This window comes from Danio rerio, chromosome 2, assembly GCF_049306965.1.
Source record: "Danio rerio strain Tuebingen ecotype United States chromosome 2, GRCz12tu, whole genome shotgun sequence".
NCBI lineage: Eukaryota > Metazoa > Chordata > Actinopteri > Cypriniformes > Danionidae > Danio > Danio rerio.
The window spans coordinates 54,195,291-54,213,739 of NC_133177.1; the positions used below are offsets into that span (position 1 = coordinate 54,195,291).

The following is an 18,449-nucleotide window of genomic DNA, read 5'->3' on the forward strand; positions in this document are numbered from 1 at the left end:
GACTTAAAGCGCATTGAATGCGTAATGTGTATTGTGAAGTTCTCTGCTTAGAGGATGATGTTGAAGAAGTGATGTGAAATAACAATGCTGAATAACAATGGTTCAATAGTATGCGTGCTGATGTCCTGTGTGTGTGTGTTTGTCAGTGCAGGTGATTTTCATCATCATCATCATCTTCATCATCAGCAGCAGCAGCTCAGAGTCAGTGCGGGAATCACGAGCTCTTCAGTCTCGCGCTCCTCCGCTACTCCACAGACCTTCATTTCTCTAGACGCACAGATCCGGATCACAGGTGCACACGAACATACCTCCATCTGCAGGCGTTCAAAGAAGAAAAGGGAATATACAGTACACACATCGCGTGTGATTGTGCGATGGTGAGTTTACGCCTTTTCTCCACATTTCTTCAGTCAGTGATAGCAGCAGCTATAGCGATATAATGACTGTGGGCGATCTCCATTCAGCAGACGCGGTTTCAGTGTTTCTTATTCGCTTCACGCGTGTTTTCTACAGATTAATTATTAATGTTAAACGAGCAAATGTTCATAGAGAGTGTGTGTGTGTTTGTATTATTATTATTTTTGCGTTTTGTGGTAAAGTGAAAGATGATTTGGTTAGTACTGACCAATTTATCCACAGCATGAATAGAAAGTGATGCATTTGAGTGCATGCAAACATGTTTCTCGCAATTGCATGAGTTGTTTTATTGTGTATGTGTGTTTGTGTGTGTTTGTATGTGTGTGTGTGTGTGTGTGTGTGTGTGTGTATATATATATATATATATATATATATATATATATATATATATATATATATATATATATATATATATATTATATATATATATATATATATATATATATATATATATATATATATATATATWTTTATAAATGTGTGTGTGTGTGTGTGTGTGTATATAAATGTGTATGTGTGTGTGTTTATATATATATGTATATATATATGTATGTGTATGTATATATGTATATAAATGTGTGTGTGTGTGTGTATATATATATATATATATATATATATATATATATATATATATATATATATATATATATATATATATATATATATATATATATGATAAAAGGGTAAATCTCAAGAACAGTCACGCTTTACGTCATGAATGGCTATTTTTTTAAATTGTGATATCACGTTTTAATATTGATATAATGTAGTAATGTATTTAAACATATTGTATTCGTTGCATTAGCGATGTAAAAACAATATTGCACTGCGGAAAATGCTTTTCTTAGATTTTTGGACTCGTTTCTAGTCTATTTTAAAAAATTTAAACCTTTAATCAAGATTTATTACTAGACAGTCTGAACATATTGTCTCGATTTAAGAAATAACATCTCAAAATTAAGCGAGTTTTACTTTTAAACAAGCAAAATAATCTACATATGGGGTGAGCAAAATAATCTCATGGCAAGAGGAAAAACTACAAAGCCTTTTTTAATTATGAAATCACGTTTTGACATTGATATAATGTAGTAATGTATTTAAGCAGGGTGTATTAGTTGCAGTAGCGATGAAAAAAAAAAAAACTGTCCAGACAGTATGATTTCATTAGGACAGTAATGAGAATCTAATAAGGACCACCATTAGGAATAATGGGAATGACAGCCAAACTTAGAATTAAACCAACTTGATGTTTAACAAACTTAAAACTTTGTGTTTAAAAGGAAAGTTTTGCCTTATTATAATGACAATAAAGCATTATATACAGTAGTATAAATATATACACACACACACACACACACACACACACACACACACACACACAGTTGAAGTCAGAATTATTAGCCCCCCAGAATTATTAGCGTTCAACCCATTTCTAGACATAATAGTTTTAATAACTCATCTCTACTAACTGATTTTTTTAATCTTTGCCATGATGAACGTAAATATTTTTCAAGACACTTCTATACAGCTTTTGAATAGAATTGAATTAACTAGGCAGGTTAGGGAAATTAGGCAAGTTATTGTATAATGATGGTTTGTTCTGTAAACTATAGAAGAAGAAAAAAATTAGCTTAAAGGGGCTAATAATTTTAACCCTAAAATGTTTTTTTTTTTTAATTAAAATCAGTTTTTATTCTAACCAAAATAAAACAAATAAGACTTTTGTCTAGAAAAAAAATGTATACAGTTGAAGTCAGAATTATTAGGTCCCCTTTGAATTTTTTTTTTCCATTTTAAATTTTTCTCAAATGATGTTTAACAGAGCAAGAAAATTTTCACAGTATGTCTGATAATATTTTTTCTTCTGGAGAAAGTCTTATTTCTTTTATTTTTGCTAGAATAAAGCTGATTTTAGCTTTTTAAAAAAACATTTTAAGGTCAAAATTATTAGCCCCTTTATGCTATATATTGTTTTCTGATAGTCTACAAAACAAACCATCATTATACAATAACTTGTCCAATTACCCTAACCTGCCTAGTTAACCTAATTAACCTAGTTAAGCCTTTAAATATCACTTTAAGCTGTATAGAAGTGTCTTAAAAAAGATCTAGTCAAATATTATTTACTGTCATAATGACAAAGATAAAATAAATCATTTATTAGAAATAAGGTTTTAAAACTAATATGTTAATAATTCTGACTCCAACTGTATATATATAATCGAATTATTTTTAAATGTATATAAAATAAGAATATATCATTACTCCGTCAATATATAATTTGTTAATTGTAATGATAATAAAGTAGAATATAACAGTAATATGCAGTAAAAGTCTTAAAATTATCATGCATTGTGCCTCATTTTTTCTTTAAAGCTCCAATAAATAAATAAATAAATATGCTGCACGTCCAAAACAAATAAAATACAAATAAGTTTACTGAAGCTTCAAAGCAAATAAAATAAAATAAATCAAAATTATACTGCAGCTCTAAAAAAAATAAAAAAATAAACAAATATACTGCAGCTCCAAAACAAACTAAATAAAATATATTAAATATACTGAAGCTTGAAACAAATAAAATAAAAATAAATAAATACACCAAAGCTTTAAAACAAATAAAATAAAAATAGATAAATAAATAAATATACCAAAACTTCAAAACAAATAAAATAAACATACGGAAGCTTGAAACAAATACAATAAAAATAAATAAATATACCAAATCTTCAAAACAAATACAATAAAATATAACTTACTGAATGTCCAAAACTATTAAAATATATAATAAAAATAATAAAATAAAAATAAAAAGACTACTTTAAAAATCCAAAACATTATTTAATATATATATATATATATATATATATATATATATATATATATATATATATATATATATATATATATATATATATATATATATATAACATGACTCTTTCAATTCATTATTTGATAATTGTAAAGATAATAAAGCATTATAAACAATAATATGCATTAAAAGTCTCTAAAATACCCTGAACAATGCTTCTGTTTTGTTCATTTTATGATTGAGCAAAGCCAAAAAACACACTAAAATGCATGAACCAAATGTTGCCAGTTCCTATAGCAAAGCACCCAATAATTTGACTCTACAGTGTATAAGTGTCTCTGAATGTTGTCTTTCTGACGCCTCGCACCATCATCACTAAATCAATCCAGATTTCTGCAGTGAATATGAAGGCATGCAGTGAGTCACACATTAATGCTGCCTTCACATTCATGCAAAGCTCTATAGTCCTTTCCAAGATGGTTTTATTTTCAAGAACACATATACTAATAACCTCCATTTAATCCACAGCCTCACAATCTTTTGACCTTGTAACCACATGAAGCCACATGCGTTGTAAATGTGATGCTTTTTTTCCTCTCTTTTTTTTTTTTGGCTTTTGTGGAAAAGATAATGATACGAATGGATACTGTAGATCACAATAGCATTGTAATAATATACAAGAACACACAATGTTAAATGACCGTCAATATTGTTGCCAGATGCTGTTTTGCTTTTGCTTCAGAAGCACAGAGAGCCATTCAGAAACAGAGGCGCTTTCAGCTCTGCGCTTCTCATTATGATGGTTATCAGAGCCTCTGTGTGTGTGTGTGTTTTGCATCCATAATATAAAAAAACCTTCTGTTTGATTGACACTCAGCTGTCTTTCTCTCCTTGAAATGGCTGTTTGCATCCCACAAGGTTACAGAAATAGCACAGAGAAGAGAGAGACTGAAAAGAAAAAAGCATGCCTTAGATAGACAGAACTGACAGAAATATTTGATTAATCTACTGCAGCTCCAAATTATAACAAATAAAATCATAAATATTGCAGCTCCACATTAAATTAAAAAAAAAAAATTATATGCTGAAACTTCAAAATAAAATAAAATTCTGTAGTGCCAATGCTATACAAATAAAATAAAATAAAATTTAAATAAAATTTGAAAATTTAATTTAATTTAATTTAATTTAATTTAATTTAATTTAATTTAATTTAATTTAATTTAATTTAATTTAATTTAATTTAAATTTAAATTAAATAAATTTACTGAAGCTTGAAAACAAATAAAATAAAATTAAGTGAAATTAAATTAAATTAAATATACTGCAGCAAATAAACTAAATAAATAAAATAAAATAAAATAAATATTGCAGCTCCAGTTTAATTAAATACAATTAAATTAAAATAAATAAATACAAATACTGAAGCTTCAAAACAAAGCAAATAAAATAAATGATTAAATAAACATACCGAAGCTTCTAAATGAAAAAAAAATTCAATAAAAATTTTTGCAGCTCCACATAAAATAAAATAAATAAATTAATAAAGTAAAATATATTAATATACATGAAACCTCGATACAAATAAAATAATATTAAATATACAGCAAAATTTTAAATAAAACAAATAAAACAAAACAATAAATATTGCAGCTCAATATAAAATAAATAAAATAAAAATAAATTAATTAATAAGTAAATAAATATAAAAATATACTAAATCTTCAAAACAAATCAAATCAAATAAATAAGTTAAAAATAAATAAATATACTGAAGCTTCAAAACAAAATGAAACAAATAAATAAAATAAAATATATGGCAGCTCCAAAATAAAACAAATAAAATCATAAATATTGCAGCTCCACATTAAAAAAAAAACAATTACTAATGTTTTCCATCTTACACTTTAATAAAGTGTCTTGAAAACATAAAAAAAAATTACTAATGTTTTCCTTCTTACACTTTAAGAAAGTGTCTTGAAAACAAATAAATAAAATATATGGCAGCTCCAAAATAAAACAAATAAAATAAAATCATAAATATTGCAGCTCCACATAAAATAAAATAAAACAAAAATAAATACGGAGGCTTCATAACAAGTACAATAAAAAAATGTACTGAAGTTAAAGAGCCCATATTATACATGAAATAGGGTCATATCCTGGTTGTAAGGGTCTCCAACAACAGTCTAATATGCATGCAAGGTCAAAAAACACTTTCATGGTCTTATAATCTGCATTTATTTTTACCTAATTATCCCAGCGACTCCTGTATGAATCGTCCAGTGATTCATTTGTTCCCAAACCCCTCCTTAGCGCAGAGCTAATCTGCGCTGATTGGACCGATGACAGTCTGTCGCGATTGGTCGACTGCCTTCAGTCAGAGAGGGAAATGGCCAATAGCTAATCAGCAATTTAAAAAGTAATCACAGTTCATACACGCTCGATAGTATAGACGTGGATTTTAGCTGCCACACTATGGCGAGTGGATAGTGCCACGGATAACCGAACGAAGGAGACAGTCGTGTACTCGCCATACCACACACACACAAAAACACACACACACCTCCGGATGACAACGCTCCCGCTTCAGCCCGCACCCGCCAGGTTTTAGCCTGAGAACCCGCTCCGTTTTCTGCCCGCCGCGCCCGGTCCCGCTAGAGCGGAGAACACAACCAAATATCACCCAGTATACAGTCCAGACAGCCAAGCTGTCTGTATAAAAACACACACACACAGCACAAAGTACACAAAGCTCGTTCGTTCGTTCGCTCTCTCTCGCTCTCTCTCTCTCTCTCTCTCTCTCCCCGCGCCAGATTTCTGCGGCGCGGGAATACATTTCCGAATAAATCGCGGGAGAAGAACTCTAGCACGGAGCTCCATAAACAAACAGCACGCGTCGCGTTTTTAACGTGACTTTGCACGCGATAAGATAATATATCCAGTTAACCTGATACAGTACACGCGGTTACAAGTAACAAATCACAACTAAATACATTTGCAAGCTAGAGTAAACGAGGCAACAACTTTAACCGCACGTACTTACACTTGAGAAATGGAAGAAACCCATCCTGACGTCCATCAGTTACTCTTTACTGATCCTTCCTTTAACAAACTCAGGTGAAGTATTCTTTGTAGCATGTAGCTTCCAGAAGTTTCCAACTGCTTGGTTATAATGCTGAGGTTTCATCTTTGGGTAGAGACTCAATATATCCATCTGCAGTGTGACTTCAATCGACCGGCATGTTTGTGTGCGTGTGTTTGTGGGTGTGCGTGTGTTTGTGGGTGTGTGTGTGTCTGGGTTTCTGCGTCAGAGGGCGGGGCCTCAGGTTTGAAATCTCCCGGGTTTGCGCGTGCACGTGAATAACTTGGTTTCGTTCGTACGTCATGGCGAAACACCTAATGAATTGGTATCAAGGCGACTCGTTTGAAGCACTATGAGTCGACTCTTTTATAGATGAATCAACCGTTTTAAACACTGTATTCTTACAGATTTAAGCCTTAGCTGGATACTTCACTTCACTTAGAGCTGTGTTACACACTACATGGAGGGGAATTTTCAAAAACCCATAATATGGGCTCTTTAAATAAAAAAAAAAAAAAAAAAAATATATATATATATATATATATATATATATATATATATATATATATATATATATATATATATATATATATATATATATATATATATATATATATATATATATATATATATATATTGAAGCAATTCTTTGTTAGATGGACTATTATGAAATATAGAACATTACTTGAGCTCTTTGTGCAAGTAAACCACTCACAAACAATACAACCATGAATAAACCTACAAAAACACTGTAAATTGCTTTTAAGATAATGCAAGTTGCTCATTAATTGAATCAGCGTTGATTTTTTTCTCTGTGTGTGTGTTTTACTGTGTCTCCATGTGTTTTATTTGCTATGATTCATCCCTTTATTCCTCCTTTTTGAGAACTAATAAAGATGAGTAAGACGGCGGGGGCTCGGAGACTCTTCTCCATCCTCGCACAGGTCTCATCTTGAGGGATTTTATACCTCCTCAGATTGGCTGTGGATCAGTAAATCTGCTCGCCACACACATTTCCCATAAACCCCTCCCTCCACATCGGCCTCTGCGCACTTCACGTTATTTGATTATTTTAGATGCGGTTGGGTGTAATAAAGCATGCATTGGTGGTTCAGTGCTGTAGCTCCAGACTGGACATCAGTATTTTATGATGTGGCCAGTAGTGTTACAGTGTGTATGTGTGTGTGTGTGTGTGTGTGTGTATGTGTGTTTTAAAACACTGTACTCTATCTTGTAGGCTTTATAAGGCTGTGTTTGAGGAACAATCGTCAGCAGAATGTATAGACAAGCGGCGAGAGAGACCTTCCTCATCCTCTTCCTCATCATCAGCCTGGTAAGAATAAAAACGGATATGTAGTGCACCCTATAGATTAGTACACCCCCTTTTGAAAATTCATATTTTTAGTGGATATAGACATTATACTGTACACTCACCGGCCACTTTATTAGGTACACCTTGCTGGTAAGGGGTTGGACCCCTTTTTAGCTTCAGAACTGCCTTAATCCTTCATGTCATAGATTCAAAAAGGTACTAGAAATATTCCTCAGAGATTATGGACCACATTGACATGATAGCATAACAAAGTTGCTGCAGATTTGTCGGCTGCACATCCATGATGCGAACCTCCCGTTCCACCACATCCCAAAGATGCTCTATTGGATTGATATCTGGTGACTATGGAGGCCATTTGAGTACAGTGAACTGATTGTTATGTTCAAGGAACAAGTCTGAGATGATTTACGTTAATGAAATTTGCAATAACGAGCAGTTGGACAGGTGTACCTAATAAAGTGGCCGGTGAGTGTATATTGGTTCATTTAAACAAAACCGTTTCAGAAGTTGAAGGATAATACATTTCATTCAAATGAGGTCAAATACGAACTTAAAAAATGGCAACTCAATTACTATTTTTGCTTCTTTTGATGATTATTTCTCCTTGATAAAATGTTTTCATAATCATTAGGTTGTACTATTGTTTTGCACTGTGATTGATAGTTATTTTGTTGGGTTAGTTCCAGTTTTTGGTGCTGACTAATCTACTGTACAGTGTATCTTGTGGTGGTGATGTGAAGAGACTCCCCTCATGATTGTGAAGCGCTTTGGGTGTATGGCCATACACAATAAATGCACTGTATAAATACACTTTACATTACATTACAGTATATCTTATTGTATAAGATAAAGGGTGTACTCATTCATGCATTTTATCTGTCACATACACAGTCATACATAGTATGATAAGCAGTGAAATGTTTACATTGTATAATGCTCACTGTATATGTGACGCTGGACAACAAAGCAATTCATAAGTGCATTTTTGGGATAGGATTGTGTTTGGCTGACACATGGATATTTGAAATCTGAAGGTTTTAAATATTTTTGAAATAATGAGAAAATCACATTGAAAGTTCTTTTAACAACACGGTTTCATTGGGAAAATGTGCACATGGATACATTTATGAGAACCGAGATATATGTGCCTCAGGGTACATAATGACATCGGGCCCTATCAGACACCCAGTGCAATAAGATGCAAGATGTGTTTGGCACGATTTGTTGCTTTTTTCAGACCAGTGCAACAGTAATTTTTATGTTTTCCGTCACGTTGTTTAAATAGCAAATCCATTTGCGCAACTTTGTGTACTCATGGGTGTGCGGGTCTATAAAGGAGGTGTGTTAAGGCGCATTGTTGGTTGCTATTTTGAGGAACTAAAATAGACCTCGCCATTGACTTATAAAAGGCTGGTCTAAAGTCTCGCGCAGAGTGCGTTAGTTATGCGCCTGTGCTGGTCCAAACGCTTACACATTGCTTAAGACATACAGGATGTACAGCAATACACAAATATCGTTACATATGAGAACAATTAAAATGTTACAAAAATGATTATTTTCTACATAAATTTAAAAAACATTACCTCCATGCCTTCTTTGTAAGGCTGAATGGAGGAGGCTCGTTCTTTATACTTGCGCTGCAGATGCTCTGTTTAACTCTTTTCTCGCTATTGAATCGTTCAGTTTTTCCACTTACAAAGTTCGCCATGTAATTATCAAATAGAGATGAGACTCTGATTGGTTTAATGCATGTTATGCTCAAAACACACCCCTAACTCATGAAGAGAATAAGCACAACCCTGTTAGATCAGGGTGCAGTGCGTAGTTTTTCATCCTTAAATAGAAAAAGTGGATTCCAGCAATTTTGAGGCCCACCACATCATTAAGATTTTCCCGAACCACTAATATTGATAATACCATACCTGTCAACATTGGGATGTGAAAATAAGGGATATGCCCACCATAATAAGGGATCCCCCCCCTTTTTAAAAATCCCAAATTACTAAATATGTTCATCTGGAGCTGTTTTATTGTAAATAAACAGTTAAATGGTCTGTAATATGTTGTATTATTTTTATTTACAGAAGAAAAAATAGATAGTATACATTAGCAGCAAATAAATTAGCAAACAGTTCAGCATATTAAAATTACCAGCTATTATAATGAAATAGAATCAAGCTATCAAATCTCATTAGCCGTTTCTTCACGGTATAACTTACACATTCTGATTAAAGAGCAACGAATGAATCTGTATTTAGATTTTTTACGTTTGATTTCATTAAATATAGGTGTCACTTTAACAATGCACACATCTAACGCTATAATGAAAGCATTCGACTGCTTTCCTGACTTTTTATGCTCATTTAAGACTAAATTAGTTGTTTGAAGAAAAAAACCCCCACCAAGATCGACATCTTTGGATGTTATTATTATTATTAATTATGTGTAAATGTTTGTTCAAACAAGCACCCAAAACCCAGACTGTCTCTCCACTTCATATTGCTTGTACAGAATCCGTTTGGGAAACAGCGTCTATTCATCACTATGCAGCTGACAGTCATGCACCATTGTATGACTGTTTTGAGGATTGCATAGGAGGGGTGACGGCACCTGTATTGAAAAGGAAAGGGAATCGCACCGTTGATATATTTATTTCAAAGTGTTTTCGTGCATAATCAAAGCGAAAGCACAGAACAGACTCGCATTTGAAAGCAAGGGGCGGCCCCTGGTGGTTCGGGGGTATGGGTTGCATATAGGGAGGCTCGGCTCTTTAATGTTTATTAGCCACCCTTCAGAGAAAGACTGAAAATACGGGAAAATACCTTTACGCGATGATAGCGGGGAACTGTAAAATACAGGAGGATCACAGGAAAAACGGTAGGGTTGACAGGTATGGATAATACAGATTACCATGTTTCAGAATTAAAGCATATAATCATGTCCACAAGACAGGATTTGCAAAGAAACTGTGATGAAAAGTTCTGGGTATATTAAAAATAGGAATATTATATATTATCTGATATATTAAACCTCACAGACACATTCTGGAGACACAAAAGACGTATTTTACATCTTGTAAAAAGGCCAAAATTGAAGCCCTTTAAAACGCAGGCAGATGTTTTTGTTTGTTATTCTTGAAATATCTGAGGCAGGACCTGTTATGCTGCGTTCACATGCATGAAGCGTCAAGCATGGGTGATTTTACATGTTAATTAATGCAAAGACACGAATAGACATCCTGTGGTGGGATAAGCGCAAATGACACGGTTCGCGTGATTGTAGCAGCGCTAGTTGAGCGTTTTGCAAATCGCTCTAGTTGAAAAATCTGAACTTCAGTGGTCATTCTCACGCATTAACCAGTCATGAACCTTAATTGTCATGTAGGGACGTGGTTATGACATAGCACCTGTTGTTGGCGTCCCTGGTCAAAATCCACCTGCCGACACGGACAACAGCTCATCAAGCTGGCCTCAGCTCAGTCTAAAAGCCTTTATCATCCAGGTATATTTTTTTCTGGAGGAGTTGATGAACTCACAAAGCTGGGTGCAGCTCTAAAAGTAACTAGTGGACGCGGCTCCAAATGAATCTATGCTGTTTTTCAGCCTTCATAAAGACTGAATCTCTTAATAAAATCCATGTTAGCCATTTAACATGGAAGCTAGAGTCACCAGCAGACAAAAGCCCTGCCCGTCTATTGTGAAGTGAATTTAATGCGCTAATGAAGCAAGTAAACTCAAAACACGTCTGTTTACATGTTCCGCGTCTGGTGTGAACACAGCATAAAGGCTCCTCTCTCTCTTCTGGAAAAAGGGCGGAGATGCAGCAGTTCATTTGCATTTAAAGAAACACATTGAACATTTACGATAACTTCACAGACACGTTCTGAGGACACTTGAGGAATACAATAAAAAAACAAATCATTGTAGTTTTTAGCTTTATTTAAACGAACAAAAACATTTGTAATAGTTTTAGATTGGTTTTATGATAATAACTCTTAAAAACACAAAACAATGCATTAATAATACATAGTCATATGTATAATAATACATAGAGGAAAGACGAGGAGAAAATCCAAAAGCGTATTTTTTGCTTTAATGCCACTTTCAGTTTCAACACTTATCAGTGAGGTTGACCTTTGAAAAGAAGAAAAGCAACTGTGTGGTTTTGGAGATCCTTCTGTGATAATCTCTCCTCTTTTAGTTCTTGGTAATTTCCAAGTCTAGTATGAGGTAAGAAACATTGTGACGAGAGTGTCTTATCTCTCATGTTTATTGTGTTAATCCTGCTCCATTCTGCTTAAAATTTAGTTTGTGTTGTTGTGTGTCCCTCTGCGTTGACGTCATTTTGCAACAGGAAGTGTCTGTGTGTGTGTGTGTGTTCCTTGTATTTCTCATATGTGCCAAATGTCCCCACAAGAATAGCAATACCACTAAAGTTTGACTTTGTGAGGACTTTTTTTGGTTTCCATGAGGAAAATGGCTGATTACAGGTTTTCTCGATTGCTTGGATGCAGTTGTCAACTGAAACTCCACATTTTCAAAACAGTTAACACACAGGCCTAAACAGCAGCACTCATGGTCAAAATGACACATTTTGCTTGCAAAAGGCACATATCGTGTCAAAACCTTTACAATATGCAACAAAAGCTAGTTTTACCTTCAAACAGCACAACTTGCAAACAGGTATATGAGCTCTTTCAATTAATCATTACACAACGGACAACAAAATACAAAATACAGAAGTCAGTGCAGCACCATTGCTTGTCATTGTAGCCTATTGCCAATGCCATTTGTTGTCTTTCTATTTGTGCTGTCAAATTTGCCTTTTTGCAAAGAATTGAATCCAGAATAAGAAATGCTTTGATTACATTTATATTGAATTCATGACAATTGAAAACTGAAATACTGTAAAAACAGACAAAAGTAATAAAATACTGTAAATATTAAAGAAAACACATGTAAACCAATATACAGTCAAATTTATTAGGAGTAAAGGACATAGCCACTATTGACCTCCTTCATCTATGCTGGCACAGAGCAATACAGACCTTCCACCGTTTTATAAGGTTTGCAGACTGATTGCTTATTGAAGATTTGTGTGAAGGAGTGTCAAACCGGTGCTTCAGTGAATTCATATTGATGTTGGTAGTTTCTAATGGTTAGAAATAGATGGTTTCTCTTTGGTTACCATAACTAAAACAATGGAGTTTGGACTGCTTGAATGACATCTGTGTTAACTGTTTTGAAAAATGGTGGGGAAAATGTGTCAACCCAATGAGAAAGCGTTTACACATTTGCAAGACCGGTCTTTTGCTCTGCTGGGATAGTGAAAATGAAAATGAAGTGGAACCTAGTTTCTTTAACCAGGTCAAAGCAAACAAGAAAAACTGTAAAACACACATAATGAAGTATTTTGAAAATGTAAAAATGCAGAATATGCAGTCTGTAGAGTTTTTGTGTGTGTGTGTGTCAGGATTGGGAATAAAACTCTGTGCCATTATAGCACCACTATCTTTGTAACCAGTATGTACCGGACTGAATCAGCATATGAATTTCGGTGCAACTGTTGCTGTGACAAGGACATAAGAAGCATCAAGGGGTGCATCAAAGGCACACATACTGTAGGTACGCGTTGTGACACCATCTCTAAACATTTAGGGCCCTATCATACACCCGGCGCAGTGTGGCGCAAGGTGCGGCGCAATAGTCTTTTGGTAGTTTCAGCTTGGCGCAAGAGTGGTTTTGAGGCATTGCGCTACGCTGTTTAAATAGCAAATGCATTAGCGCTCATTTGTGCGTCCATAGGCGTTCTGGTCTAAAAAGGAAGGCGTTCTGAGGCAGACCGCTGGCGCGTTGCTATTTTGAGAAACTATAATAGATTTTTCATTAGACCAAAACTAACTTGGTCTAAACTTCGGCGCAGAGTTGCGCCTCGCTTACGCACTGCTTAATACGCACAAGAGAGCAATAGGCAAATATCTGTACATATGGAAAAAATTAAATATTAAGGATATATATATATAGGATATAATAAGAATAGATATAGGATATAAATATAAAGGATTAAAATATTACAAAACATATTATTTTCTAGCCTACATAAATATGAAAAATCACTGCTTTTATGTCTTCTTCATCTCGGGAGGTTTTTTCAGTTCATTCATAACAATTTGCTTTTGTATAATGTTATTATTATTAGCAGTATTATTTATTATATCCATATTTATATTTGTTTTATTAAAAACAAGCTTAGATTTGTCCCCCTGTCAGGTTTTAGACCATAAGGGGCACATCATGTGTTTTAGGATATAACTCAGGTTTTTGAGCACATTTTGTTATTATTATTCATTTATTCGTTTGCTGGAAATTATAACTGAATTTAGAAATAGTTTTGAAACAAATATTTGCTCTTAACAAACAAAAGTAATTGTTTATAGAGTAATTGATGTCTGTGCGTAAAGGTTTCCCTATAAGAGCGAATGTGAAAGTAGTTCCATTATCTCTCATTCTCACGCAGTAGATGCTCTGTTTAACAGTTTTCTGTTAATAAACTGTTAACTGTTTGCTTGTGAAATGCTCATTTTTTCTACTTAGACTTACTTTGCGCCCTGTAAATAGCGAATGCGCTCTTGGTGCGACGCAGCTGACTCTTAAAGGGAATGGGAGATGAGACTCTGATTGGTTTATTCTCAAAACACACCTATAACTCATTAAGAAAATAAACTCAACCCTTTTAGACCATGCGCCACGGGCCAAGGCAGATATCCCGTCCTTAAATTAGCAAAATCGCGTCCTGACACGCCCTGAAAGCGTTTGCACCCTGCATTTTGCTCTCTGGACCGCCAAAATAGAGCCCTTAATTCTAAACAACTTAGAGGAATACAGACAGGCGATGTCAGGTGTTTGTTCTTCTTGCTAAGGGAACGGACACATCGCACACAATACAGTGCATTTGCTGAGCGAGAGCGACTCTCTTCAGATCAACACGCATGATCGCGCTCATCAAATTTGCTTAAACTAAGTGTTCAAAAGTGTATTTTACAAGCAAGGATTTTGACACAGCAATGTGAAGCAGATGCTTTACAAAAGCTGTGTGTATGGGGGAAACACATCAAACTTTATGACACATCTGAGGGCTCATGGAATCAACTTAAAGGCAGAGGAATGCACTGTCTCCGAAAGCTTGCGACATCATCTTGCACTTTCAATGAGTACGTACATGGACACCAATGCTCCGGTTATAATATGATTAAGACAATACTCTGATTAAGAGTTTAGACCAGGGGTGGCCAACCCTGTTCCTGGAGAGCCACCTTCCTGCAGATTTCAGTTGCTACCCATATCAAACACACCTGAACCAATTAATTAGGACCTGAACACCACGTGATAATTACAGGCAGGTGTGTTTGATATGGGTTGCAACTGAAATCTGCATGAAGCTGGCTCTCCAGGAACAGGGTTGGCCACCCCTGGTCTAGACTACCATGTAAACAGTGATTTTTGATTACCTTAAAGGACCACAGACACCTGCGTCACAAAATGCTGAGTTTTTTTTATTTCCATTCAACGTGCGGTATCAAATTCCATTAAAAGAGCACACTTCTGCCAGTCCTTACTTAATGCTTGCATCAAAACCTGTTTGTCATGGGGCATGCATGAAATGCTCCTGAATAAAAGTGAAACTGCAGTTAAAGTCGAAAAATTTAAAATAAAACACCTGAAATTACATGAAACTCTGGAGGAAACATGACGCAATGATGTTAATGGATCTGTCATACCTGTCAACATTGGGATGTGAAAATAAGGGATATGCCCACCCTAATAAGAGACCCCCCCCTCATAAAAATCTTCAATTATGCTCAGTTGGAGATGTTTTATTGTAAATAAACAGTTAAATGGTCAGCAATATGTTCTATTATTATTATTTACAAAAGAAAAAATAAATAGTATACATCAGCAGCAAAAACATTAGCAAACAGTTCAGCATATTAAAATTAATAGATATTATAATGAAATAGAATCAAGCTATCAAATCTCATTAGCCGATTCTTCACTGTATAACTTACACATTCTGATTAAAGACCAACGAATTAATCTCTTATCTATTTAGATTTTTACGTTTGATTACATTAAAGAACAGGGGTCACTTTAACAATGCACACATCTAACGTTATAATAAAAGCATTCGATTGCTTTCCTAACTCTTTATGCTCATTTAGGACAAAAGTTTAGGACAAAAAACACCAAGATCGACATCTTTAGATGTTATTATTAATAATTATGTGTATATGTTTGTTCAAACACGTACCCAAAACTCAGACTTCCGCTCCGCTTCAAATCACGTGTACAGAATCCTTTTGGGAAACAGCGTCTGTTTATCATTAAGGAGCACGTCAGCTGACAGTCACGCACTGCTATATGACTGTTTTGAGGATTGCATAGGAGGGGTGACGGCACCTGTAATGAAAAGGAAAGGGAATCCCGCTGTTTTTATATTTATTTCAAAGTGTTTTCATGCCTAAACAAAGCGAAAGCACAGAACAGACTCACATTTGAAAGCAAATGGCGGCCCCTGGTTGTTCGGGGGTACGGGTTGCGTATAGGGAAGCTTGGCTCTATAATGTTTATTTGCCACCCTTCAGAGAAAGACTGAAAATACGAAATAAATACAGGAAAATACCTTTACAGGATGATAGCAGGATAGAACTGTAAAATACGGGAGAACCCTGGGAAAAACAGGAGGGTTGACAGGTATGATCTATGTACTATAACATGTAAGACAGGATCATGAAAGGAACAGTCATAAAGCAAATCATGTAAACACCTTGATTATATTATTGTCTTATTATTGTCAGATTAAGGTAAATCATTAGATCACTGAAAACCATGTAAAAATAGTTACAAGCCCTAACCCTAGAAAAAAAAAGGAGTTCCGTATTTTGATGACAACCTTTCCACAGGTTAGTAGTAAGCTAATGTAATTTTATAATTACAAATCTTAAATATTCATGCTAACCAACAAATGATCAAAGGAAATATATAAATGCTATTCAAATATATAACATATGAATTGTTGTTTACTTTAAGCTTTAATTATATTATTGGATTAAAATTACTTTTTTAAAGATTTTGTCAAGTAAAAGGTTTTTCTAGCGTCATCCACCATAATTTTGTGGCTCAAAAGTATCAGTTTAGCCACCGTTTTGACACCGGTACCATTTTAAAAGTATCGATTTAGCACCGCTATAGAAATAACCACAAATGATACCTAACCCTAGTGTGTGTGATACTCATATCTGACATCTGCTACCTAGAAATATGAGATATCTCAGGAGAAACAGTGTGCATGTGAATTTTTCTCCTCTCTGCTCTGTATTTCACATGCATTGATTAAACCAAGGCAAATGAGTGCCTAATATCTAAATACAGTAGATTCACAGAATCCAGATGGCTCTGTGTGGTCAGCAGCAACGAAGGACAACCATCGCTCATCGCATTATTTGTGTTTCTGGGAAGATTTTATTTTTGTTGGAGAGCAGAAGGCAGACGGGGTCTTTAGTCCGGGGATTTCGAGGTCTGACCCTTAACATCTCAAAGGAAGGGGAAATGAAATGTTAGGGGGGTGATTTAATATAAAAATGAATCTAAAATCCTTTATACTTCATGTATTGTGTTGGAAATGTTTGCGTTTTCACACAATGTTGAGTCGTTCAGAGAGTGTATTTTCACTCAGTTGCAGGAGGCGGTAACCATAGCAACAGTCGGCAGCTTAAGTGCTTCCCATTAGGATCAATGGACAGAACATCAAGTGTGTTGTCATTATTTGCCACTTTATTACAGATTTAAATTGGCTCCCATCCATTTTGCTGGTAATTTATTATACAGATCAGTTATTTTGCCACCGCAGTTTTATTACTTTTATTGTTTTTGCATGAGGAAGTGTGTTAAAATAGACCTTTTTTATTAAATGACAAATTGCATCTGCTATAAACTATATATTTGTGGAAATCATCATATCCCATTGAAATATTTGATTAAAATAGCATCAGCTTTTGTTGTCTTATGATGTGTTTACTGATCTGCATGAATTCTGGAATTAAAGGGGGCCTATTATGCAAAAATCCCTTTTATAAGGGGTTTAAACTCAGTTATGTGGCATCAGTGTGTGAAATGAAGCAGCTTCTAATGGTAAAAATCTATTAATTTTATTTGTTTATAATCACACTTGATAAAAACACTTTGATTGACATTCTCCCCTTTGTACGTGTCATCAGAGGGGGAAAGCCCCGCCCACTATTGATGATCTCTCCCTCATTAGCATAGGATGTTAGTCTTGTTTTTAAATCTGCCACTATGCTGACACATAGGCATTTGTTGCCCCGCCCCTTTTTAAAAAGAGAACAATCTCACTTGAATTTAAAGCGACAGTCACCAAAAAGGCACAATTTTGGATCATAGTCTAAAAGGGCCAGGTTTAAAGAGTTATAAAACATTATTTGTGAGGTATTTTGTGCTGAAACTTCACATACACACTCTAGGGATATCAGAGAGAAGTTTTTATATCTTGTTAAAAGTTGCATAAGAGGTTCCCTTTAAACACAATTTTTTTTTTGTTGAAATAATACAAACAGTTACATTATACAAAAGCATATACAGTCAAATTAACCCTCCAGAACCGACAGGAGCACTCCCGCTCCGGTTTGCGTGTCTCTGTTTAAAAGCCAATAAAAACCAAAAGCATATGAGTAGAGCAATATTTTTTTTTTTTGCATATGAAATCAGAGACGTTACACTTTCACATCA

At 34.4% G+C, this 18,449-nt stretch overlaps 1 protein-coding gene across 6 annotated transcripts in view; it reads left to right on the forward strand.

Moving 5' to 3' along the window:
• The first annotated feature begins 227 nt into the window (after positions 1-227).
• The window catches only part of adcyap1r1a (adenylate cyclase activating polypeptide 1a (pituitary) receptor type I), a 95,823-nt gene continuing 77,601 nt past the window's right edge, over positions 228-18,449 (forward strand). For all 6 annotated transcript variants that reach the window (XM_073916776.1, XM_073916778.1, XM_073916788.1 and 3 more), the window contains 2 exon segments: positions 228-377; positions 7,552-7,647. In XM_073916776.1, the coding sequence (XP_073772877.1) occupies positions 7,591-7,647 (57 nt within the window). In that variant the 5' untranslated portion in view covers positions 228-377; positions 7,552-7,590.